The 23,069-nt window shown below is 64.3% G+C and overlaps 5 protein-coding genes across 13 annotated transcripts; 1 reads left to right on the top strand and 4 right to left on the bottom strand.

Moving 5' to 3' along the window:
• The first annotated feature begins 18 nt into the window (after positions 1–18).
• Positions 19–1,507, top strand: NHP2 (NHP2 ribonucleoprotein). Of its 2 annotated transcripts, XM_040603125.1 has the most exons (5): positions 21–200; positions 282–351; positions 428–533; positions 1,261–1,434; positions 1,474–1,507. In XM_040603125.1, the coding sequence occupies exons 1-4, from the start codon at positions 50–52 to the stop codon at positions 1,384–1,386; spliced, it is 453 nt and encodes a 150-aa protein (XP_040459059.1). In that variant the 5' UTR covers positions 21–49; the 3' UTR covers positions 1,387–1,434; positions 1,474–1,507. The 2 variants fall into 2 exon arrangements, with proteins under 2 accessions (XP_040459060.1, XP_040459059.1); XM_040603126.1 differs by having other exon boundaries at positions 19–200; positions 1,230–1,507.
• Positions 1,508–1,912: 405 nt separating this feature from the next.
• N4BP3 (NEDD4 binding protein 3) lies at positions 1,913–7,077 on the bottom strand. Of its 3 annotated transcripts, none has more exons than XM_040604813.1 (5): positions 6,938–7,077; positions 4,743–5,189; positions 3,977–4,531; positions 3,486–3,743; positions 1,913–3,259 (listed from the first exon to the last, which is right to left on the bottom strand). In XM_040604813.1, exons 2-5 carry the CDS (start codon positions 5,154–5,156, stop codon positions 2,687–2,689), a joined length of 1,800 nt encoding a protein of 599 aa, XP_040460747.1. In that variant the 5' UTR covers positions 5,157–5,189; positions 6,938–7,077; the 3' UTR covers positions 1,913–2,686. The 3 variants fall into 3 exon arrangements, with proteins under 3 accessions (XP_040460747.1, XP_040460746.1, XP_040460749.1); XM_040604812.1 differs by having other exon boundaries at positions 4,743–5,186; XM_040604815.1 differs by lacking the exon at positions 6,938–7,077 and adding an exon at positions 6,128–6,931 and having other exon boundaries at positions 4,743–5,186.
• Positions 7,078–11,660: 4,583 nt separating this feature from the next.
• Positions 11,661–14,345, bottom strand: B4GALT7 (beta-1,4-galactosyltransferase 7). Its single transcript, XM_040604807.1, has 6 exons — positions 14,240–14,345; positions 13,799–14,158; positions 12,943–13,168; positions 12,598–12,681; positions 12,307–12,411; positions 11,661–12,126 (listed from the first exon to the last, which is right to left on the bottom strand). The coding sequence occupies exons 1-6, from the start codon at positions 14,284–14,286 to the stop codon at positions 11,971–11,973; spliced, it is 978 nt and encodes a 325-aa protein (XP_040460741.1). The 5' UTR covers positions 14,287–14,345; the 3' UTR covers positions 11,661–11,970.
• A 602-nt stretch (positions 14,346–14,947) lies between these two features.
• Positions 14,948–18,646, bottom strand: LMAN2 (lectin, mannose binding 2). The gene is made up of 8 exons (XM_040604678.1): positions 18,475–18,646; positions 18,277–18,395; positions 18,034–18,151; positions 17,654–17,733; positions 16,381–16,542; positions 16,053–16,167; positions 15,605–15,724; positions 14,948–15,447 (listed from the first exon to the last, which is right to left on the bottom strand). Exons 1-8 carry the CDS (start codon positions 18,617–18,619, stop codon positions 15,287–15,289), a joined length of 1,020 nt encoding a protein of 339 aa, XP_040460612.1. The 5' UTR covers positions 18,620–18,646; the 3' UTR covers positions 14,948–15,286.
• A 473-nt stretch (positions 18,647–19,119) lies between these two features.
• LOC121093235 (ADP-ribosylation factor-like protein 3) lies at positions 19,120–22,267 on the bottom strand. 6 transcript variants are annotated; one of them, XM_040605203.1, is made up of 6 exons: positions 22,137–22,267; positions 21,618–21,806; positions 21,413–21,529; positions 21,194–21,244; positions 20,234–20,419; positions 19,120–20,136 (listed from the first exon to the last, which is right to left on the bottom strand). In XM_040605203.1, exons 1-6 carry the CDS (start codon positions 22,152–22,154, stop codon positions 20,089–20,091), a joined length of 609 nt encoding a protein of 202 aa, XP_040461137.1. In that variant the 5' UTR covers positions 22,155–22,267; the 3' UTR covers positions 19,120–20,088. The 6 variants fall into 6 exon arrangements, with proteins under 6 accessions (XP_040461137.1, XP_040461139.1, XP_040461134.1 ...); XM_040605205.1 differs by having other exon boundaries at positions 21,618–21,761; positions 22,137–22,252; XM_040605200.1 differs by having other exon boundaries at positions 21,618–22,008; positions 22,137–22,239.
• Between the last annotated feature and the right edge of the window lie 802 nt (positions 22,268–23,069).

Raw genomic sequence — 23,069 nt, 5'->3', positions numbered from 1 at the left:
CCGCCTGGCGGGCTCCACATGCCCCGGAAACGGAAGTGGCGGCGCGGCCATGGCGCGGGAGAAGCACCCAGAGGCGGCAGCGGAGGCGGAGAGAACGCCTGAGCGTTCGTACCAGGAGCAGCTGGATTTCCTGAACCCCATCGCCCGGCCGCTCGCCTCCCGCAAGCTGACGCGCAAGCTCTACAAGTGTATCAGGAAAGGTGTGGCCGGTAGCGGGACCGGGGCATGGCGGGGGCTGGGCCGCGGCGGAGCAGCCCCCTCACAGTGTGGTTCTCTTGCAGCGGCCAAGCACAAGAAGATCCGCCGCGGTGTGAAGGAGGTCCAGAAGTTCATCAACAAGGGCGAGAAGGGGTAAGCGCTGCCCTGGCCCCACTGCCCCAGCTCAGCCCGGCCTGGCCCTGCTGCTGACACGGGCTTTCCCCTTCAGGATCACAGTGCTGGCCGGCGACACGCTGCCTATCGATGTGTACTGCCACATCCCCATCATGTGCGAGGACAGGAGCATGCCCTACGCGTACGTCCCTTCCAAATCGGTAAGGGGCTGAGGCTGCACAGCCGGGAGGAGCCAGCCCCAGTGAGTGGGAGCCCGGTGGCAGCGCCCGGTCCAGGCAGTGCCTGGAGCCGTCCTGGGGAGGTGCAAATCCAGTGCCTGAGCAAAGCACCCGGTGCTTGTCTGTGGCCAGGGCCCGAGAGGGATAAACGGTCATGGCACAGATGTAGGAGTGTTGCACTATGGGACCACAGAACTGTTTGCTGTAATCGAGTCCCAGCCACACCTGGGGATGGGAGCTCTCTGGGACAGAACCAAAGTGTGGTTTCCCCCCGTTGGCTCTGCATTGGGACCTGGCTGCTTGCAGCAATGAGACACTGGCCAAAGTGTGGGGTTGGTGGGGCATACTCCCCTTCGTAGACTGGAAGTTGGGGGTAGGGGTGTGTATTTGGGACTAAACCCCAGATACAGGTGGCTCTGCAGAGCCTGGCTGCCCACTCTGAGGAAGGAGAATGGTGTGTGAGACTAGCGCCAGCCCCTCCTGGCATGTGCCACCCCAGCACTTTGCTTCTGGGATGTAGGAGCTGAGCTGGGAGAAGGGTTCTTAAATCCAGCATAAATCTGGAGGGCTTGGGTTTGAAGGACTGGCAGAGTCATCTTCCCTGCATGAGGCCAGGGCATGAAGTGTGTTGGCTGAGTGTCCAGCTTCTCACCTCGGGGGGGATATGGCGTCCCCCAGCCTCCCCCATGGCCTTGGACTGTTCCCACAGGACCTGGGAGCCGCAGCTGGCTCGAAGCGCCCAACCTGCGTTATCATGATCAAGCCCCACGAGGAGTACCAGGAGACCTACGATGAGTGCCTGGAGGAGGTGGAGGCCCTTCCCCTGCCGCTGTGAAGAGCCGGGAACAGGCCGTGGCCCGCGGGACGATGGCGGGGGGCGCGTCCCTGCTTGTGGGGCCGCTGCCGAGGGCGGGGGGCGCTGTGGGGCGAATAAAGGCGTTTGTGGGGGTTGAAAACGCGGTCCCGGTGCTGTGTGGTGGGGGGGACGTCGCGCCGCCAGGGGGCGCAGCGCCGCGTGGGGGGGGCCGGGAGAGACCACTCCTGCCGCGGGGGGGGTGCACAGACGGGGCTGGGCGGACCACGCGCGGCGGAGGGGGGGGGTGGGGGGTGTGTCTCCCTTGGTGAAACCATGGCGGGGGGGCCACGGCCCATCCCCACGGCAGCGCCCCAGGAGCCGGTCCGTCCGCCCCCGCGGGGCCCGGCCCTGCCGTGACTCAGCCCGCTGCAACGCCCCAGCCGGTTGTTCCGCCGGGCCGGGCCCGCACACCCGCCTGGCCTGGCTGGGGGCCGCCGGCACCCCCCGCCTGCTGGAGGAAAGCGAAGGCTGAGGCCGGAAGAACGAAATGCGGGTTTATTGCATCCTAGGAGAGGGCATGTGGGGATACCCCACCCCTGCCCAGACTGGGGAGCATCCCTGCCTGCATGCCCCCACCTCACCCCTCCCCCGCAGGCCTCCCAGCATGGCAGGGCACCGGGTTCCCGTCCCTCACACAAGGCACTCGCCCCCCACTCGCTCCCCCCAGGGAAGCTGCGTTAACCACCCTCTGCTGCAGCACAGCCCCAGCGCTGGTGGGTGACACAGAAAGCCACCAGAGGTGCTGGGACAGCTGCTCCCCTCAGCAGTCCCAGCACTTGCCAGGCTTTCCTCCTCTGCCTTCCCAGTGGCACCAACACGAACCAGTGCAGGCACAGGGCACTGCAGGTCCGGGACCCTGCTGGCACTGCGGCAGCTGGAAGCTCCCCAGCAAGGCAGTGGGGCTGGGGACAGGGCTTGGGCCTCTCCTTAGCAAGACATTAAGTTACTGGTTGTAGGGAACAGGGAGGCAGAGCAGGAGGGACAGGGAATGTCTGACAGGGCGCTTGGTTTCTGCCCCCGAGGCAGAAGGAATCACAGGGCAAACGCTCCTGGAGTCAGAGTACAGGGCACATGCAAGACCCCGACCCTGGCACGGATGACCCTCCCCCTCGGACACTCTCCCCCCCCAGAAGGGCCTGAAACACTGCAAGAAGGAAAAGCTCCCTTGTCGCAACCAGTCCCTCACCCCAGGGCAGCGCCGAGCGGCCGGTCCTTGTGCAGACCCTGAGATCGTCCTGTTGCAGCAGCAAGAGACCTTCCCCCTTCACAGTCCCACCGGTCAGATCTTTGAGGATTCCACCCGCTCGATCCATGGCGAGTCGGCCCCGACATCCCTGGGCTCCGATCGCAGCTGCCGCAGCTCCCGCTCCAGCGCCTGGCTCCTGTGGTACATCTCCATGTAGCTGGCCTGGAGCTCCCGCTGATACCGCAGCACCTTCTCCTTCTCCTCCTGCCAGGTTTTCCTCTCCAGCTCAAAGTTCACAGCCTGCAGCTGGCCCTGGCGCCGCTCCCGCAGCAGCTCTGCCCACAGCCACTCCACCTGCCGTTCCAGGGGCTCTGCCGTGTCGCTGTGAAGGCCCCGGCACTTGGAGTCATCAGTTTCGCAGCCGGGGAAATCCTGGCATGCCGGCATGGGGTCATCGCCCAGCGGCAGCGAGGCACCAGGCTCCGGGGGACTCTGGAAGGAGTCTGCCAGTTGTGCCAGCTGGGAGTCCCTGGCCTGGACCTCCGCCTTGGCCTCCCGCAGCTGCGTCTTCAGGCTGAAGATCTCACTCAGCTTCTGAGCCATCTCCTCCTGGGTGTCCCGGAGCTGCTGCTTCAGCAGGGAGATCTCCGCTGCCTTCTGGCACACCTGCAGGGCACAGGCAAGCACTGAGGAAGGGCTGGGGGAACAGGACCCCAGGGGTGGCAGCACCCCAGAAGGTCACCACAGCACCCCGGGGAAACCACGAGCACCACACCCGGCTCACCCCTGCCTGTCCTCTGGCCACAAGTGACACCAGAGCAGGGAACCGCTGCCCCCGTCCTGGCTTCATGGCCAGGAGGGTGGCAACAAGGAGGGCAGGAAGGAGACTCACCTCCCACTTGGTGTCCTCCAACTTGGGGCTGACACGCTCACCCTGGGGCTGCCGGAGCTTGGGATCCTCACACTGGCACTGCTGCATGCTCAGCTCCTCCTGCAGCCGCTTCTTCTCCTGCTGCGCCTTGTAGAGCTGCAGCTGCAGTGCCCGCTGCCCGCGCTGCGCCTGCTGCGTCACCTGCTGCAGCCGGGCCATGTACATCTGCTTCAGATCCTCCAGCTCATCCAGCCATAGCCGCTGCTTGTCCTCAAACACCTGCCAGCACAGGTGAACGCTGGTGAGGGTCTGTAGCCTGCCTCTGTACGGGGCAGCCCCAGGGAGGGATCCCAAAAGGTCTCATGATGTTGAGTCCTTCTACACTTGGACATTCCCAGCCCACCACCCACCATAGCAGGACACCACCTCCTTCGTTGCTCCTTCCACCCAGGCACCGCTGCCCTACACCCCTTGCCTGAGGCACCCAGCAGAGCTCCAGCCCCACCGCTCACCTGTGTGAAGGGGTCTTCGGTCTCGCTAAGGCTCCTCTTGAGCTGCCGCAGCTCTCCTCCCGTCTCCTGCAGCCGGTCCTCCAGCTGCTTCACCGCATCCTCCAGTGAGTAGGTGAACTCGTAGGGTGGCGGTGGCTCACCGGGGCTCTGCAGCCGGCTCAGCGTGGCCATGCTTTTGCAGGACAGGGGCACCTTCTCTGGGGCCAGGGTGTCCCTGGGGCTCCGGGAAACCCTATCCAAGGAGCCCCCAATGTGGTTGATGTGGCCCATAGAGGCGCTGAACTGACTCTGGGCAGGCTTGAGGCGGGAGCCATAGGAAGGGAAGCTCTGGATGGAGTTGTGGCTGGAGTCGGAGGCCTCATCCAGGCTGATGGCATGGAGCAGGTGGGTGCGCAGTGGGCCATGCTGCGAAGCTGCTGTGCTGCTCTGTGACAGCAGCGTGTGCAGGCTCCCATTGCTCTTGGACAGCTTCTGCCCCTTGGAGGAGGACAGGCCCTGCATGGAGACCAGCCCCTTCCCAGCCACTGCCTTGAAGGCTGAAGGCCTGATGCGGCACTGAAAAGAGCAGGGTCAGGATGAGCTCAACAGCCCCACCAGCACACACCAGCACCCGGCGCCAGGGAGAACCCCCTTGCTCCCAGCCCCATACCCCTGGGCATCCTCAAATCCCCACATCCCATCCCAGGCCACAGACTGTTACGCTCTAGCTCCACCCTCTCACAGAGCGGGATGTATATCGGGGCCGGCATGGAGCCCACAGCCTCACCTTGTCGAAGCGGCCCCTCTCGGGCAGAGAGCTCTTGGAGAAGTCGGCCCCGCGGTGATGCTCCCGGGAGCAGCGCTCAGGGGACCGGTTCTCACGGTCACTCTCATAGTCCCGCTTGTAGCAGGCACCCGACGCCTGGTGCTTCCGCTCCGACCGTGTCTCCTTCTTGGCCCCATGCAGGTAACCAAAGAGCTCCCGCTGGCTCGGCCCCTTCCGCAGCAAACCGTCAGGCTGCCGAAGCCCCCGCGAGCCCCCCAGCGGGGCCCGCAGCTCCAGGGGGGACAGATCCTGCTTCTCCACCAGGCTGCCCACGCTGCCCATGCTGCCAACAACGCCGACGGGCTCTGAGGAGAGGTAGGTGCTGAGGATGCGGGTGTCAGGCTCACAGGTCACAGGACCCTGTGCTGCTGCCATGGAGGATTAGAGAAAAGCCCAGTACCAGCACTGCTGAAGGAGAGACAAAGTCAGCGACGCCAGGCAGCCCGGACTTCGAGCACCCCAGCACCCCCTTTCCCAGCCAGCCCCGAAGGCTGACCTGGGCTCGTGGCGCCGGGAGAGACCTGCCAGGTCCCAGGCAGCCGCCCAGGGGATTTGGGAGCAAAGCGAGCCGGGGCTCCCCCCTGCCACCCCCCCCATGGCAGAGCTCCCTCCCACACCCAGCCCCACCTCCCGCCCGCGGCCGGGGCCGCCACCACCGAAACAGGCACCTGCCGCCCGGCTGGGCGAGTTCGGGAGCCGGCAGCACCTGCCCGGGCCTGGCGCCAGCCCCGGCCCAGCAGCACGGAGCCACCCCGCCGGGACCTCGGGCTCTGGGCACCCTCTGGAAACCTCCCCAAAGCGACCCTGGGGGTGCCCAGCGCCAGGCTCATCGGTTCGGCCTCCCCAGGGTGCGCAGGGGCCAGGCACCCCTCCAGCCCCACGGGGACGCTTCCCGCATGGCACAGGCTCCCACCCCACGCAGGGTGAGCTCCCCAGCCCCCCTCACGGTCCCGCTCCCTCCGCGGGCGCTCCCAGCCCGGCACCAGGCAGGGACGAGGCGGCCGCAGCCCCGCCACTGTGTGCGTGCGGGGGATGCCGTCGCCGGACACGGCTGGAAGGGGCAGGATGCGGACGGGACAATGCAGCTTCCTGCGCAGGTGGCCGCGGGAGGAAGGACGTGTGAGGATGGATGCCTTCGGCCTCAGCTCCGGCTGCCCAGAGCTGGGGAAGGGGACGATGACCTTCAGAGGCCGCTCCGGCGGAGGGGACAGGGCGAGCGTGGCAGGGGGGAGGTAGAGCCCCCGCTGCGGCTCCCGGCCCGGGTTACACCCAGGAAGCTGCCCTGGTTCTCAGCACCGCGCACCGGGTAAACAAACACCCGCTTTTAATTGCTGCCACGCACAAACCTGTCTGACAGCTCCCGGCCTGCGCTGTCACCTCCCTCCGCAAGCCCAGCACCTGCTCCAGGCATCGGCACCCCGCGAAGGGCAGCAGGGATGGACCCTCTGGGAGGGTGCGGGCTGCCTGAGGTGCCACCGGGCGCGCGCGGGGATGTGGGACACGGATGTTCCCCATAGGGGGAAGCTCACGGCATCCAGCCCCCGGCACCGGGGCGTCCGCCGGGAGCAGCTCGGCCGAGCCCCGCAGCGGCTCCTCCCGGCGCTGGCAGCCGAGGAAGTAGGTCAGGCTGGGGGAGGTCTGGGAAACGCCGCGGGAGCCCGGAGGTGTCCTGCCTGCGGCGGGGAGGTGTCACCCCCGCGGCGGCAAAACACCGGTCTGGCCAGCCCGGCTCCTTCCCGGGGTGGCGGCCGCGATCTGGTCCCAGCCCCGGCCGTGCCCCCTCCGAGCCCTGCCCGGCCAGGATACGGCCACAGACCCAGCCCCGTCCCCCCGGGCGCGAACCGGGGGGCGGCGGTCGCGGGGGACCCGCCTGCACCCCCTGCGCACCCCACCGGGCCCGGCCGGAATTTCCGGCGCGGAGCGGGCGGAGGGGGAGGTCGGTCGCCGGGGCCGGGCCCGGCCGAGCGCGCTGCAGCCCGGGACAAAGCACCGCGCGGCGGAGAGCACCGGGGGCGGGGAGGGGAGGGAGAGAGGGGAGGGAAGTGCTGCACCGGGGCGCACCGGGAGGCGCATCGGAGTTCCCCGGGAGGCGCACCGGGAAGCGCACCGGGAAACGCACCGGGGCTTCCCAGGAGGCGCACCGGGCCCGCACTCACCATGCCGGCGGCGCTGCGCTCCCGCCCGGCTCCTCTCCCCGCTCCTTCCCTCGCCGTGTTTGAACGCGCCCCTCGGCCGCGGCGGCGCGGGCAGCGGGCGGAGCCGGCACCGGCAAATCGCGGCGCGGAGGCGGGCGGCGGTGGCGGCGCGGGGAGGGCGGGGCGGGGCGGGGCGGGGGGAGGAGCCGGAAGGGGGCGGCCCGGCCGTGCCCCCCGGCGGGGCGGGGCGGGGCCCGGGGCGGGCCGGGTGCGCGCATCGCCGAGCGCCCCTTGCGCAAATCCCCAGCGCGGAGGAGATACCCGCCTGCGCCCGCAATCCCCTGGGCTACGGCCCCGGGACCGCCGCCGGCGGCTCCAGCCGGCCCCCGGTGGCCGTCATGGTGGCGGGGGTCTGGTGGCAGCGGGCCACACCGCCCACCCCCGGCCCGGGGCAGGAGATGCGTTTTGCTCAGCCTCGTCGGCTGCACCAGCCCCCTGCAGGGGGGGGGCGCGGGGTTTCGGCTCCGTGGGACACTCTGCGCCCTCCTCCGGCGCTTCAGCCCCGCGTGTCCCCCGCCCCAGCACCCACGGGTGGGCAGGAGCCGCCCGTGCTGTCACAGCTCACCCCACGGGCCGTGGCACACCGCGGGGGCATGGCGTACCCCCGTGGGGCTGCCGCCTGGCCTGGCACCGGTGAGACACGACACACTTCGTCCCTCTGAACCAGCCCAGCCGTGTCCTGGCCGGGAGCCGGTTTTGTCCCTCGCCACCCCTGCAGTGTGCCAGACATGGGGAGTGGGGATCCCGGCACAGGGCAGACCCGGTCGGTCACCGGGCATCCCGGCCTCCTCGGGGAGCAGGATGCCTGCAGCGGCCCGGCTCCATCCCTGCAACCAGCACACGGTGCCTGTCCCCGGATCGTGCCCGCGCCATCCCCAGCCTGGGCTCGGGGACACAGGCATCCGGCGTGCTCGCACAGCGGGGCCCTGCTCGCTGCCAGCTCCCCCCGCCGCGCACCAGAGTCCTCAAGCTGTGCTGCCAGTGCTCACCCACACACACACACTGTCCCTGGTCCCTGCTTGCCAGGCTCGCCTGTTCGCAACATCCTCAGCGTGCTGCCAAGGCACACAACCGCTCCCTTCATCCCCGGCCTCCCTGTTCCCTTGCAGCTCCTTTTCACCGTCCAGCAGCAGGACGTGTGGCCTCTGAACAGGGGGCCCATCGTAACGGTGCCATTTCCCATCCGGCTGGCACCAGGGATGCGTCCGTGATGCCCCAGCCCCCCATCGGCTCAGCGCAAGTGGGGCACCCACAGCACCCCATGGGGGCAGGCGCATGCCCACAGAGGCAGGCAGTAACAGCATCCTGCCGGGGCCCTGGACCAGGCGGGTTGTGGTGATGCCACGCTGACTTTAATGGATGCTGGTCACAGCTGCACCCCTCCGCCCCGTCTGCCCTGTTTCCTGCTGCCACATCTCCACCGTGGGCTGCGCCCCCCCGAGCACATCTCCCTGGGGTGCCAGCCTCTGCAGTGCCCCAGAGCTCAGACCTGCCCCTGTCTCCCCTCAGTTTTCCCCAGCCCCCGCTCTCTGCTCACCTCATCCCCCCAGTCCCCCCCACATCACGATGCTACAGCAATTTCATGTGGTCACCAGCACACCGTGCTGGGAGCCACCTGGTTTAAAACAACCCAGCACTGAAAGCCAGCCGATTGCTGCTCCCGCAGCTGCCCCCACACAGCCTTGCTGACAGCAATTTGGGCCCCAGAAGGGGGGTACACAGAGGGGCAGGGCTGGGACCCCATGGGCTCTCTCTGCCCTCAAGCATCCCGATCCCCTCCTCAGGGTTGCTGCGAGCACGGGAACGCTGGGAGGCCTCCAGCTTGGCTCCACAGGGCTCCTGGGACAGCAGGCACGGTGTTATCCATCTGCAGAAAGGCGATGGGGGAAAAACCTCATCCCCTCCCGCTGGGCCATTGCTAATAACGAAGTGCGTGGGGGCAGAACGGAGCTGAGCGACCTCCGAGTTACATTCAGGGCTATAAAAGGAAGCTGGGTCTCCAGCACGGCGCCTCTTCCACAAAAGCAACCAGAGGATGAGGGGGCTGCGAGCAGAGCTGAGAAATAGCTGCCAGGCAGCGGGAGAGGAGCCTTTAGCGCTGAGCGAAGTGCGAGGTGCACATATGCTCTCTGTTTCTGCACATCTACGTCTTCATGAAACCTGCCCAAAACTGTGTCATCTATTTTGAACAGCGCAGAGCAATACTTTGATCTCCCTCCGCCAGCCCTGGCTGCGGTTCGGGCATCGGTAAGCGGCTGGCGTACAGGTGGCCGATCCCAAAACCTGTGCAATGGAGATGGGAGCGGGGCTGCTGGGCCAAAACGTCCCTCCAGCCGACCACAGCAAGGAATGCGATGGGTCCTGGGAACACCTCTGGAGTAGTGCACCATGTATCCAAGCCCCCCTGCAATCTTCATGCCAGACAGCAGTGCTGCTTCGGGGCCACTGGGCTGGGGAGGCCACTGGGAGCTCTGGGGCATTGCATCCCCATGTTGCCCTGGGGTGAGGACAGCCCCCCCGCAGCTGGCCCTCCTGTGCCAAAATGATGCAAAGCGGCATGGCCTGATCCTCACTGCCCGGCACCACCACCTCAACCCCTTCCTCAGGAGGCAGCCCCCCTCACATACCAATCTGCAGGGCTCTGGACTCCTCACCCAGCTCCAGAGCAGCAGAGAGAAGATGGCATCAGTTCTCTCCAGACATCCTGTCCTGCTGCCCCTACACATTACACAACCTCCACGCTTGGCTCTGATGCTTTTGCCTCCCTCACGCTCCTCCCCGGAGGTGCCACATGGTCAGGGCTGCTCGTCTTCCCGAGATGGGCACAGCTTCTGTCTGGGAACGTCTGCAGGCACCCAGCAAAATGACCACTCTGGGAAACAGCAGGCAGGGGACAGGGACAGAAGGGGGCCAGGAAACGCAAAGGGCCTGCTGTCAGCACTGGTTGACAGGGCTGAACAGAGGGGTACCGGCTGCTCGGCTGGGTCTGCCCAGCTTGAGGAGGCAGCAGCACCCAAAACGCGTGCCAAGACTCCAGAGCCAGCGCAGTGCAGCCCCACGCATGGCACAACCTGTGAGCCAGCCCAAGCACCCCCTGCTCCAGAGCAGCACTGCACCAGTTCACCCAGCAGGCCAAGTGGGCAAAGGAGCCTGACACTGGCACAGGTGTCCCTTGAAAGCCGGTGGGCATTTCTGCCACCCCTTGGCAGATGAGGGTGAGCGACAGCATCCCGGAGGTCACAGCGCCTGTTCGCCCCACACACAGGCAGACATGGACCAGGCACTGCTCCACAGGCACTGCTCCTGCCTGGGTCCGGAGCTGGGTCCGGAGCAGGGCATGCAACACCCCTGCCCCTCCAGCCCAGCTCTGCACATCCCACTTCCCAGCAAAAGGTGCTGATGTGGCCAATGCCTACCAAATCCAAACAACTGACAGTGCCCAGTGTCCTTCCTCATCCGCTGGGACCTTCCCAGCTTCCCCCACCTCCTTGCTCCAGCACTGCAGAGCACCCAGGCACGTTCCCAGTAGCCAGACATCATTCACCTCCTCCTCCTTGCTGTCTCCTGACCACACAGCATCAGTGCTCCTGCCACCACCCATCGGCTGCTCTTGCTCTGACAGCAGCAGGTCCCTCGGTCACCGCACGGGCTGGGCTGCTGGGGACCCAGCGTTTGCAGGGTGTGCCTGCCCCGGTACCTCCTGGTCACCAGCACCCCAAGGCTGACAGCGCCGCTTGCCTGGGCACCTTTCCCAAGCCGTTCACTGACCCAGACAAGCCACATCCGCAGTGGGGGGGTTGAGCCCACAGCAGAGCCCTTGCAGGCCCGGCCGGCGGTGGGGGACCGGCACTGTGATACCCTCAGCAAGTAAACACCCCCCTGCCCTGCTGGAAGGGGCAGCCTGGACACTTGTCCCATCACAATATGGGAGAAACCAGCCTGGTGACGAGGCAGGGCCAGGCAGCTAGAGCGCGCGGGTGAGGTCTGCAGCCTGGTCCCACACAGCCTTGCCTCTCCCTCACCAACCCAGCGCCCCCTCCCCATTCCCACCTCCAAGGGCAGCATCCCAGCCCCTGTCTCACCCAGGGAAGCTCATGTTCCTCTCGGCTCAGGTGGGTTAGGGGCAACCATCCTAATTCCTGCACTTCTCCACACCATCACCCTGGCTCCAACAACACCGCGGTACGGCCAGTCCTTCCCAGATCACCTCATACAAGGCCAGAGCAGATCCCAGTTCCCCTCAGCACTTCTAGGGGAACATCAGGTTCTCCAACCCCCCCAAAAAAGGCCGAGGCAGCACGTGCCATGGAAGGCAGCCAAGGGAGGGAGCAGCTCAGCCAGAACTCTACACCTTACTCCACAGAGAGAAGTCCTGGGCTACCTCAGCTGCTGACATCCAGCAGAGCTGCAGATGCTGGGGCTCGGGGCACAGCTCAACCACAACCACTTCCCGCAATGAGGCAACCACAGCACAGCCCTGGGGGTACCTGGCAGCTGAAACACAGGCACCATCTCACTCAGAGCCCGTTTCAGACTGGCTTGGCCTCCGAACCAGAGCAGCTCGCCAGTCCAGACAGAGCGTAGCCAGGACCAAGGCAGAAACGGGTGCACTGAAGTCAGTAAGGTGAAGGGAGCAGGATAAAGGAGTGGCACAGTGCAGCCCACAGAATTCACAACTCACAGGTGCCCTGATAGTTCTTTATTGTCCTCTGAGCTGAGTGGCAGCTCAGTCATGTCCAGCGCAGGAAAACTGCCTCCTGCACCTGCCCTGGGAGGCAGCACCAGCATCTGCAGCGACGCCACCAAGTCCCACTCTCAGCCTCTTCTGTTGGTCCCAGCAAAACCTGGTTCTTGGCCTTTTCTATTCCTCTGCATCTCACCAGAACTGCCATGCTCGTCCGCTGCAAAAATCCTGCCTGCTCCAAGCAGCCCGGTGGCAGCCCCAGTGTCTCAGCACAAGCACAGCGCACACGACTGGCACATGGGAGATGGGCTCAGCCAAACGTGCACCACGGGGTCTCACTTGTGTCACAGTCCAGCAAGATATTAAGGACGGTGCAAGGGGCTCCTGCCACACTCAGAGTTGTCTGTGACTCGATTCGGTACCTCACGTTGTTCAGACCTCCCTCCCGATCTACCTTAAACTGTTCCTGAGGAAGAGAAAGACCATGCAGCCCACGCTGGCTTCCAGCGGAGGGGGAAGCACCCACCCAGTGCGCGGGGAGGGAACGCAGAGGTGGCAGGGGAGGACAGAGGCAAGGACGGCTCAGAGCATGTGGTGATCACAACCTGAATCTCCTGTGGTTCCCTTGACCAGACAGAGGTCTCACCTGCTTCTGTGCAGCGATGCGCTTCTGGTCTCTCTTTCTCCAGGCTGGGTCGTGCAGGTGCTGGAAAGTCTCATATCCAGTCGTGATTCCAGAGGGACGGCGAACCTGGAAGGAGAGCAAAACTTCTGTTAAAGCTACTGGAAAACTTGTTGCACCTGGTGCTGGAGTGGGGAGCACAGAAGGGCTGCCTTCCCCAGGTCCCAGCCTGGGCAGCTACAGCCCGGGACCAGGCGGGGAGACAAGGAGAAGGGCAATTCCAACCTAGGAGGCCATGGAGCATCCCTTCCTTACCTGGAGACCGGCTCCTTTGATACGTCGATAAAACTCATCGTCCTCCCGTCCCCAGCCCCAGAAGCGGTTGGACATGCCGTTGCACTGGAATGAGAGGGGCACCGTACCGGCTGAGGTCCAGTCCAACACAACTCCACACGCCTCAGAGGAGCAGACCAGCATCACAAGCCCTGAGCACCAGCACAGCCTCCCCTCTCCCACCAGCTCCCACCACGGGCTCTGTCCCCAAACCATTTTGGTTCCTTTCCCCTCTTCCCAAGCATGGAGCACAAAATATCCAACAAGTCACCAAGACGTCATAGCCCCTGTCCCAAACTGGCCAGGCCATCCCATCCACACGCTCACCATCTCATAGTGCTGCTTGGTGAGCAGCAGGATGCCACCCACATAGGTCTTATAGTGGTAGAGCGGGTGCAGCTCCGGAGACGCCACGTGGAAGGGCCCTGCCTCTGGGAAGCCGTAGTCCAGCTGCTCATTGAGGGGCAGGAGATCGACGTCGTGCATTGCAATGTAGTCGGTGTCGTTGCCGCTTTCCAGAAAGCCCACATTGATCAGGGATGCCCTGTTAAACCTGCCGCGGGACCGAGGACTCAGCACCCCAGGCAGCTGCCACCATCCCTTCACGTCCCTCCCCCGTGGTCCTCAGGGCTAAATGTTTGACCGGTCCCCAGATAGGGACACACAGACATGGCATCCCCTGCCACCACAGCGCGGGGTGCCACAGCTGTCCATCCTGAACCCGCACCCCGGCTTCTCCCTACACAGGCAGCACACGCTGAGCTGGAGGGTGCCACGCAGGGGCTCGGCCGCTGCAGACCCCCAGGGGCTCCCAGCTCCCCGAGGCCGGCTGGGGACCCCACAGTGCCTGCCGGGCTGCAGGCAGGTGCCGGACAGCGAGCAAGGGGGGAAGCGACAGCATTTCCAACCCCCCCATGGAATTTCTTTGGATTTCAGCGTCACCAGATGTTTGCTGCCACAGACCTGCAACGCTGGGGACAAAGCTGAAATACGTGAGTTTTCTCGCTCAGGAAGAGAAGCGAAATACCACTTTGTCCTTCTGTAAGTGCTAGAATTGAGCAAATCCGGGGGGAGCATTGCGCCCCGGCCCTGACCCTCGGCTGCCCAGTGCTGACACCAGGAACCGGGTCTTGGGCACGGGCCCCCGGGTCCCCTCGCTTGCCGTGGTGAGGGGAGACGCTACCTGAAGTGGTCCACCTGGTTGAGGATGAAGATGTGATGGCGGATCCTCTTCTTGCTCAGGAAGCGGTGCATGTAGGGCACGAAGGCCAGCAGCTCCTCGAAGCGCTCGCGGAAGGGGACGAGCAGCGCCAGGCGGTGGGGACCCCACGACGGCTCGTCCTCCGGCGGCGGGGCGGGGGGGGGCTGGGGCGGGCAGGGCTGGCGGGGGGACCCCCGGCTCTGCCCCTCGCCGGGCAGCGGCCCCTCGCCCGAGCAGCTGAGCTGGAGCCAGAGCAGCGAGGCGAAGCCCAGGAGCAGCGCCAGGAAGAAGAGCGGGAAGACGGAGCCCCGGCCGGGCAGCAGGCCCAGCAGCGGCGGGGACCTGCGGCACAGCGCGGGGGTCAGCGGGGCGACACCGGCACCCCCACCCCCACCCGCGCCGGGACCCCCCGGCCCCGCTCACCCGCCGCCGCGCAGGCGGAGCGCGGCCCTGCGGCGGGCCGGGCCCATAGCCGCGCTCCGCCGGCCCCGCCGCCGCCGGGGACACGCTGGCTGCGCCCCGCCGCTGCCCCCCGCCCCGGAAACGGCCGGTCCGCCCCGCTGCCTTCCGCCGGGGGGGGGGCGGGCCGGGGGCGGGCCCGGCACACAATGCACGGCCGCGGCCCCCCGCCCCAGCTCCGCCGGCGCCCCCCGGACACCCCCCCGCCGGGGAGGGGGGGGGGGGGGGCAACACCCCCCTACCGCCCGACAGCCCCCGCCAAGCTGCGACCTGCCCGGGGGCAACCCCCAGGTCTCTCAGACCCGCCCCCCTCCCCCCCCCCCCCCCTTCCCGGGGCGCCCTACGCCCCCACCCCCTCCCGGTCTCTCAGCGCTCCCCTCCCGGGGCGTCCTACCTCCATCACCACCCCCCAGCTCTCTCAGCTCCCCTCCCGGGGCATCCTCAGCCCCCCCACGCCCCCCCCCCCCCCCCCCCTCCCGGGGCATCCTCAGTCCCAACCCCCCCCCTCCCGGGGCATCCTCCGCAACCCCCCAGCTCTCTCTCAGGTCCCCCCAGCTCTCCCTCAGCCCCCGCCTCCTAGGGCGTCCTACCTCCATCCCCCCCCCAGCTCTCTCTCAGCCCCCCCTCCCGGGCCGTCCTAACCCCCCTCCCACAAACAGCCAGAGCCGCAGGTGGTGTCAGTCCTTTAATGCCCCGCTCGCAGCCCCCTCCCGGTCACAGCCGCCGCTGCTCACCCCCCGCAGGTCCTGTCTGGCAGGGGGAGCGCTGGAAAAAGAGGGGAGCAACCTCCAGACACCTTTGCCACAGCCCTGGGGGCAGGGGGGGCCCAGGGGGCATCACCCACCTCAGTCCAACCTACCGGACGCCAAGGACCGGGCAGGGGTTACAGCCAAACAGACAGATAAGAAAATACTTCTGATATTTCTCAGAAACAGCTTTTAGAAACCACAGTTTTTACAGCTCCCCATAGAAAAGATGGGTTTGGGCACAGGGCACAGCCCAGGTCTTCCACTAGTAGAAACGTTTGTTCCGCTCCTGGCGTTTCTGGAAGACCACAGCTCCCACCACGGCGCAGACAATGATGCCCAGCAGCGCGCAGAGCAGGAGCAGGAACACCTTCCAGCCTGTCAGAGGCCCACTTCGGAAATTCCCCGTTGGGTCATCCACGTTGTCTGCAAGGAAAAGAACAGCTACAGAGACCAACCCAGCCTCAGTTCCTGCAGTCTCACAGGGTGTCACAGCTCTGACGCCTTTCAGCGGGCCTTTAAGAGGGCAGCCCTCACATCCCAATTCTCCACACCAAAAGGTTTCCAAGGCCCAGAGACTCACCTTTGGGCGATTTAAGGAGGCTGACACTAGGCTCAATCTTGGTCCAGTCAACGGTCTCATCTTCTAGAGGGTGCTCTACCATGAGCTGGAATAGCTTCATCGAGATAATGTCGTGATTGTCTAGGAAACAACCATCAGCACCAAGCACCATCAGAAGCTCAGAGAGATGTCCAGGCACTCAGAGCACGTCTAGGACTGTGCTCTGCCAGGTGTAGGTCTCCCTCCCTCTCAAGCCACCCTCACACCCCAGGTACCACCCTGCAATTTGAGATGTTCCTTAGCTTTTCAGGTGCCTCCTTTCCCAGGCCACAGGTCCCTACCCAAGAGGGTTTCAAGAGCCTGGTGTACAATTTGGCAAAAGGAAGCCATCAAAGCCATCCAGTGCATCCACAGTGTTACAGTCCAGGCTCAAGCAGCACGTGTTCCTGTAAGCAAAGCCCCCTCTCACCAGACAAATCTCCAGTGCCAGCAGAAGCACCAAAGAAGTAGCCGGTTGGCAGCTGCACCCCTGCAATGTCAATGCAGTTCTTCCATTCGTTCTTGTCTTCCACATCAGTCATCACCTGCAAGACCAGGGGAGCATCACGCCAGGAACCCATGCCACTACCTGCTCACCTGCAGCTCTTTTGGAGCCAGACATGCAGGAGGGGCAGGTGGTCAAGCCTGGAAAACCATCTCCAGGTCACCTACTGACTGATACAGCAACACCCACCCCTCAGCACTGCCCCATCTAACGTGCATGAGAGATCCTGCAGAAGGTTTCCACCATATCTCACCGTCAGGCGACCTCGGGAGTACCGAATTGCCAGGAAAGTGTCATGGTTCTGGTTCCGAAGGTCAGCGGTGCACCCCGCCAGCTCCGTCCAGCGCCCATCCTTACTGTGGTCGTACGTCAGGGAGCCATTATTAACCATTGCAGAGATATACGGGAACACATGCTGCAGTGAGGAAAGCGCTGTTGCTTTCAGGCTGCAGACGCCTTTGAGCTGCAGACCAAGAGCCACCTTCCCCTGCCTGGTCAGAAATCTCAGCAAGAACAGTATCTCAGCAAGGCATGAAAACAGAGCCACATGCTTTGCTGCACGCTCAGGGATGGAGGGCAGAACAGCGAAATCGAAGCTCCTTTTCTACATAAAGCTGCTTCTAAACTGAGCAAGACCTTGCTCTGGCTAAAGCAGAGCAACCACTTCTGACCTTCTGTATCAATCCCCCTTCATAAGCCCAGGCAAGAAGTGCAAGAACAGAGCACAAGACCCAGAACAGGAAGAAATCTCAACTAAGCCGGAAGAAAATTAACCCTATCCCAGACAAAACCACAACAGCAGCATAACCACACTCAGGGCTTTGTAGTCAGTAGATTATGTACACCAGGAGAGGCCAACTGGGAGGCAAGAATTCACCTCCCAGTCAGCATCAAGACAACAGGGAGATGGGTCATCTCCAGGTGCTTTATGACTTAAGCATCAAGTTTCTCATGCAGTAGATCTCACTAGAAGTTTGCTGACTGCGCCATAACGAGATCCACAAACACAGAGGAGGACAGAAGAAAATGACCACCAGCCCCCATGGGACTGATCTGTATTTTGGCCACAGGGAATTCTGGAACAAAAAGCCAGCCCAGGAGTTTCTCTTTTAGAGACCCCCAGATTGCAAAGATAATAAGGCCAGAAACAACATGGGAAGAGCAACCAAAACACAGAGAAGCTCAGGAAATGGCACTCGGGATGCATATACTCTTAGGCTGATTCCTCTAACTTTACTTCATAGATGGTGCACAATTTACACCAGGCCTGTGCCACCCTCTTAAGCAGCAGGGAAGAGGCCCGGGAAACATCTGCGTAGTCAGCAACAGCAGAAGATGGAGCAGGGACATTCTATCTCCATTAATGCACATAAAAACTCTTCCCTTTACCACCTCCAACGACAGGAAGAGCAGTGCACTCCCATGTAAAGAGAGACTTTTCCTTGGTTTGAGCGTGAAGCACTTGGAGTGTGAAGCCGTGAAGAAACACCCTTCTCAGCACCGAATGAGCTCCCTGAACTACTCACCTCTGCTGCTTCGTCGTTGGGATATGTATCCAGGAAAATAGCCAGTCCATGAAAATTGTCCTTGCTGCCAAAGACAGGACCTGGAACAGGGCAGAACATTGGAAACAGAAGGTTCTCAGACAGAATTTGTGCTCAGAGACTTCTATTGAAAAGAGCTGTAAGAGACGTTTATTGCCAGGCAGATGACTGAGGGACACCTGTTCCCTGGGACGAACAAGCAGGACACACCACCCCAATCCAGTGAAACCAGCAGAGGCAAGCTCAAACGCCCTCCCTGGTGAGAAACCAGGACAGGGGAAACTCCCTGGGCTGCCCCAGGGCACCTGTGAGCGCTGACAAGGCCTCAGCCCGGCCAGGTGGCCCCTGGCTGCACACCGTACCTGGCACCAGGCGCTCCTGCGTGTACCATAGCGCCAGGCCGTCCCCGTGCAGGTTCTTCTTGCCGGCTCCGTGGATCTTGAAGTGGACGTGGAGCTCCCAGTCCTTGAGGAAGCAGGGCTATGTGGAGAGACGGCCCAGCAGCGTCAGGGCAAGAGCCGAGAGAGGCACTGGGGCCGCCCCGGGCCCCCGGCGGTCTCCCCCCGTGCCCCCGCCGCCCCGCTGGCCTCTGCCCAGGCTCTCACCACGCGGTTCCAGATGGAGCCCTCGCGGCTGCGCTCGTCGGGCGTCAGGCGGACGTACTGGCTGGTGACCATGGTGCTGCCCTGGAAGTCCCACAGCGGCATCGCGGCGGAGCCCGCGCCTGAGAAGGGGCAGGGAGAGCGCGGTTCAACCCGGGCCGCTGCGGGACGGCCGGCCCGCCCGCCCGGCCCCGCGCTTACCCTGATACGGCTTCATCAGCGAGTGCTCCCGTTTCAGATGTTCGCTGTTGCCATCTGTGAGCTCGGCGGTGGCCGGGCGCGGCCCGGCCACCGCCAACAGCAGCAGCGCAGCGGCCACCAGCAGCCCGCCCGCACCCGCCGCCATCCTCCGCTTCCGCCTTCCGGCGCACCGCCCCCGCCCCTGGCCCCGCCCAGGAACGGCCGCCCGCAGCACCAATCAGAAACCTCCACACCTCCGCGTTCCCGCCTCCGCGAGCGCTCGTCACTCCTGCCCGCCTATGGCAGGGGAGGAGGCGGGGCCGGGGCGGTGCGCATCTCCCGCCGTGCTTTGAGCGGGCGGGTGGGAGGGAGGAGGCGCGGCAGAGCGCCTCCCGGCATGCTGCGTGCCGCGCGCCTGCGCAGTGCACGCCGGGAGCTGTAGTCCGCTTTCCCGCCCAGTGCCGGTCACGTGCGCGACGCGGCGTCGTCCACGGGACACGTGACCCGCGTCGGCAGCCCGTCGCCATGGCAACGCTACGCAAGATGGCGCCAGGCGCTGGGGTCGGAGCACGGCCGCGGTCCCCGTAGGCCTCGCCGGGCCGCAGCGCGGCGAGGCAGAGGGCAGCGCCGTCCCAGCGCCGCGGGAAGGACTGGCCGGGAAGGACTGGCCGAGGCAGCGTGGAGGTCATGGGCGGCTTTATTGCGGGCCGCAGGGCTGCCTGGCTGCGGGCAGTGCGGCCTACGGGCAGGCAGGGCTGCGGCTTGGGGCCTGGCCCAGCAGAAGGTCCCCCGCCCCGCTCTGGCTTGTCTCCCACCCATCCCCAGCGGCGCGGGCACCTGGCCACTGCAGTTGTGGTGGCCAGGGAGCTGCATCTTCCAGCCCTCGGAAGGGGCGTCTTCAGCAGGGCAATAGGAGCGCCAGCCCCGGTGCATATGGGCCACACACTTCCCAGCAGCTCTTGCAGATCAGCCCCTCTCAGAGGCATGTGCATGTGGCTGCAGCCAGGGCTGGCACCAGGCAGTGAAACCCCTTGATTGGCGACTGCCCAGCTGGGTCCTCTCTGAGTCTTTGTGCTTGTCCCAGGTCCTGTGCACACGTGGGAGCTCCTCTGGCCAGCGGAAGATGCTGAGCTGAGGCTTTCCTGAGCCATCTGCCATGACTGGGGCAGCACCAGTCACATCGTACATGAGCGAAGGGGAACACACACCATTCAGTGGGCTGTATGTGCCGTGTCTGAGGGTGTAGCTGGTGCTTGTGGTGGGGAGCTCAGCGTGCCCTGGGCAGTGTGTTTGTTGCAGCAGCCTCTGCAGGGTGTATCAGCAGTGTGGATGGATGAGTCCCAAGCAGGTTCTCATTTTGGAGATGTGCAAGCCCTAGACACAGTGGGACATGTGCTTCCCTCCAACAATACCGGGACTGCAGGAGGGTCAGGGGGTGTGAGGAGCCCATGGAAGCCCAGGAGGCAGGGAGAGGGGAAGCTGACTGATTAGCGAAAGACTGGGTGGGAAGCCCACCTGAGCATGGCAGTCTGAGTCTCAAGGCCTGGCCGAGCCTTTTGGGGGAGTCTAGGGACCAGGGGGGGTGGCCATGGCTCAGGGACCTGCAGCTCAGTCCTGTCTGGCACTTTGCAGCTCTCACTTCTTCCTGTTCATGATCTGGCTGGAAATCCAGTTCATCCCATCCTGGAGGGAAAGGAGATACGTGAGCATAGCCCCAAAAACATGACAGATCCCTAGTTCCTCTCCCACCTCTGCAGAGCCTGCAGGCCCCCATCTCTACCTGCACTCCTTCCCCAGACAAGGCTGAGCAGGCCTGGATCTGCCATTCCCGGTCCCGGTAGGTGTGGAGGCTCAGCCCTTCTGCGATTTCAGCTGCAGGTGCTGCAGTCACTAGGTCCTGCTTGTTGGCAAACACCAGCAGCGGGACCCCCATGAGGGACTCATCCTCGGTGAGCTCTGCCAGCTCCTGCCAAGAGAAAGCCATCTCCCAGTGCTGCTGCTCACTGCTGCGCTCCTCCATCAAGCTGCTGGGCCACTTGCCTGAGCTGACCAGGGCAGGCTGGTGCACCTCTGTCCCCCAAAGCACCTCACTTTCCTCTCTCTGGTGCTCTTACTGTAGCCAAAGCGGCTGTGAGGTCTCAACATCCTGAGACACAGACATGCACCCCTGAAGCTACATGTGCCCTGAAGAGAGCCTGGGAGCCACACACAGGACTACCTGAGGGCTGAAGTGCTCCCAGCACTGAAAGCCTTGGGCAAAGGGCAGCTACGGGAGGCTGCTGCTAGCCCTGTGCTGTCTGGCGCACCCACACCGCCGTCTGGTGCCGGTACAGCTGCCGAGACTGGCACTCAGAGTCTCACTTTCCCCTCTTCAGCTTCATTCCTAGGGTTTATAACTCTGATTTCACTACTTGCAAACCTTAGCTTGGTCATATTGCAAACCTGGTGCTGACGAGGTGGCAGGAGGGCTGGCTGCTGAGGGGTCGCTCTCACCAGGACAGTCGCCCCCGTGCTGGGTACCCCTGGTGCTTGGCACCCGGCTTGGGGAGAGCTGCTGGGCACTGATTGCTATAGAGGGGGGTGACTCCGCGTGCCAAGACTCTGATCATGAGCCCTTCCCACATAGCTCCGGGGACAGCTTGGCCTCCACAGCAGCATTGCTCCCTATCCTCAAAGAACTGGTGCCAGATGGACCCAAGCCCCAGGACTCCACAGCCACCCTCCACTGGGCCCCTCATACCTGCCCTGTCTCCTCAAAACGCTTCTGGTCTGCGCTGTCAATGACATAAATCTGCCATGGGGACAAAAGGGACAGTCAGCGGCTCCTCCTTGCCTGGCTGCACAGCCCCCTGCCTTCTGCAGGGGCCGCATGCATGCGCTGGGGTACAGGGCCCCGCACAAAGGGCACAGCTTTCCACACATGGGGCTGGGGGGGGCTGGGGGCAGCTGCCCCACTCACCAGCAGATCTGTGCTGCCCAGATACTTCCTCCAGTATGGGCGGATGGAGCGCTGCCCCCCAATGTCCCAGACGTTTAGCTTGAAGCCATGTGAATGAACGCTCTTTATGTTGAAGCCCTGTGCGGGGACACAAACACCAGCATCACCCAAGGGAAGGGTAGGACCTGCCGCCCTCCCACTGCCCGTGGCCCCCAGCAGCACCTACCTGGGTGGGCGTGATGGTGCTGACCTCCTCAGACGCCAGGCGTTTCAGCAGCGTGGTCTTCCCCGCATTGTCCAGCCCCAACAGGACGATGCGGAGCTCCTGCTCCGGGGAACCCTTCAACTTCTGGATGACGGAGAGCAGCCCCTGGGGGTGCGGGGTGCTGGGGGAGCCCTGCGGGGTGCTGGGGTGCTGCCGAGCACCATCGTTTTGGGGAGGAGAGCTGGGTGCACTGTCGGCCATGGGTACCCTGTGCCTATGGCCTGAGCGAGCGCCAGGGCTTGGTTCCCAAGGTGTCCAGGGTCGGGGTGACCCACGGCCGATCCGCCCAGCCCCAATCTCCGCCCCAGGTGTGCTGTCCCTGCCCTGGGAGCCCTGCCAGCTCCTGGGCGCTCTGTGGGGACATGCCCAGGGTAAAGCCCTGGTCCTGCTCTGCCAGCCCGCCCAGCACCACAGCTTGGGAGCTGGTGCTGACACACCACCCATCCTGGCACAGGCAAAATGTCACCAGACCCCACTTACCTTCTGCACATCACCCATGGTCTAGGGAGTCACTCCAGCCTGCGGCACGCCTGGGGAGCTGCCAGGGGCTTGTCCCCGGGGCCTGCCGGTGGCTGCGTGACTGGCACACTCCCCATCCCCGGGGGAGGAAGAGGATTACGGGCTCCAGAATTAGCTGCTGTTTCTCCATTTACCCACAGCATTAAATAATACCCTCGGCAAATCCCCCAGCCAGCTGTCACCCCACTGTCACCCCGCCATCGCCTACCCCCAGGATAAACCGGGTTCCACCTGGCTGGGGCACTGGGGCACAGGGCATCCCTCTCCCCATGGGGCCAGGATCCGGCCCGGGGATGGCAGCACTGCAGGAGGTTGCGGTACCCGGGCACCACTGGCATCATGGCAGGCACAGCGTGGCAGTGGGCTGGAGCCGTGCAGCCAGCATGTGATCCCGGGAGAGGCACTGCAGCCTCCAAAGGGGGACGCTGCACGCTGCCCAGGCAGTGGAGGCAGGCCAAGGCATGGCTGTGTCCTGGTGTACAGGGCTGACACAGCCTCCGGAGCAAGAGGTCATGCCTCTGCACATCCCCACATCCCGCCCAAGCAGGGTGAGGCAACGCCAGCACCCACCAGCTGCCCCCTCGGGGGGTAGCAGGAGGTAACGCTGAGGCTGGAGCAGCTTGAGGCCACGTCAGCCACTGCCACAGCTCCCTGCTGCCATCCGAGGGAAACCACCCAGCCCTGGAGCAGGTCAAGGACTGGGCCATCAGCAGCCAGGGGTCGGGGATGGCATAGGACAGGGGTCCAGAGGGGCACAGGCACCTTCCCCCGCAGCCCACTCCAGCCCAGGTGGGGTGAGGGATTCATCTGTTCGCCATTTGGATTAAATATATTAATTAAGCAATCTTTGATTCTTGCATGCAGCAGTTCAGTCCTTGGATCAGGTTTCCTAGC

This window comes from Falco naumanni, chromosome 8 (assembly GCF_017639655.2).
Source record: "Falco naumanni isolate bFalNau1 chromosome 8, bFalNau1.pat, whole genome shotgun sequence".
NCBI lineage: Eukaryota > Metazoa > Chordata > Aves > Falconiformes > Falconidae > Falco > Falco naumanni.
The sequence above is the reverse complement of the archived record's forward strand: the minus strand, read 5'-3'. Positions and strand labels throughout refer to the sequence as shown.

Excerpts from the sequence above, each read along its gene's own strand:
- NHP2 (XM_040603125.1), top strand. The coding sequence starts at position 50 with ATGGCGCGGGAGAAGCACCCAGAGGCGGCAGCGGAGGCGGAGAGAACG. Across the intron at positions 352-427 it reads ATCAACAAGGGCGAGAAGGG|GATCACAGTGCTGGCCGGCG; the intron begins GTAAGCGCTGCC and ends TTTCCCCTTCAG. Across the intron at positions 534-1,260 it reads CGTACGTCCCTTCCAAATCG|GACCTGGGAGCCGCAGCTGG; the intron begins GTAAGGGGCTGA and ends CTGTTCCCACAG.
- N4BP3 (XM_040604813.1), bottom strand. The coding sequence starts at position 5,156 with ATGGCAGCAGCACAGGGTCCTGTGACCTGTGAGCCTGACACCCGCATC. Across the intron at positions 4,532-4,742 it reads AGAGGGGCCGCTTCGACAAG|TGCCGCATCAGGCCTTCAGC; the intron begins GTGAGGCTGTGG and ends TGCTCTTTTCAG. Across the intron at positions 3,260-3,485 it reads TGGAGGACACCAAGTGGGAG|GTGTGCCAGAAGGCAGCGGA; the intron begins GTGAGTCTCCTT and ends TGTGCCCTGCAG.
- B4GALT7 (XM_040604807.1), bottom strand. The coding sequence starts at position 14,286 with ATGGGCCCGGCCCGCCGCAGGGCCGCGCTCCGCCTGCGCGGCGGCGG. Across the intron at positions 14,159-14,239 it reads CTCCGCCTGCGCGGCGGCGG|GTCCCCGCCGCTGCTGGGCC; the intron begins GTGAGCGGGGCC and ends GCTGTGCCGCAG. Across the intron at positions 13,169-13,798 it reads AACCAGGTGGACCACTTCAG|GTTTAACAGGGCATCCCTGA; the intron begins GTAGCGTCTCCC and ends GTCCCGCGGCAG.
- LMAN2 (XM_040604678.1), bottom strand. The coding sequence starts at position 18,619 with ATGGCGGCGGGTGCGGGCGGGCTGCTGGTGGCCGCTGCGCTGCTGCTG. Across the intron at positions 16,543-17,653 it reads CCAACGACGAAGCAGCAGAG|CATGTGTTCCCGTATATCTC; the intron begins GTGAGTAGTTCA and ends TCCTCACTGCAG. Across the intron at positions 16,168-16,380 it reads ACTCCCGAGGTCGCCTGACG|GTGATGACTGATGTGGAAGA; the intron begins GTGAGATATGGT and ends CTGGTCTTGCAG.
- LOC121093235 (XM_040605199.1), bottom strand. The coding sequence starts at position 22,100 with ATGGGTGGTGTGTCAGCACCAGCTCCCAAGCTGTGGTGCTGGGCGGGC. Across the intron at positions 21,530-21,617 it reads GCACCATCACGCCCACCCAG|GGCTTCAACATAAAGAGCGT; the intron begins GTAGGTGCTGCT and ends GTCCCCGCACAG. Across the intron at positions 20,137-20,233 it reads TGTCTGGGGAAGGAGTGCAG|GATGGGATGAACTGGATTTC; the intron begins GTAGAGATGGGG and ends CTTTCCCTCCAG.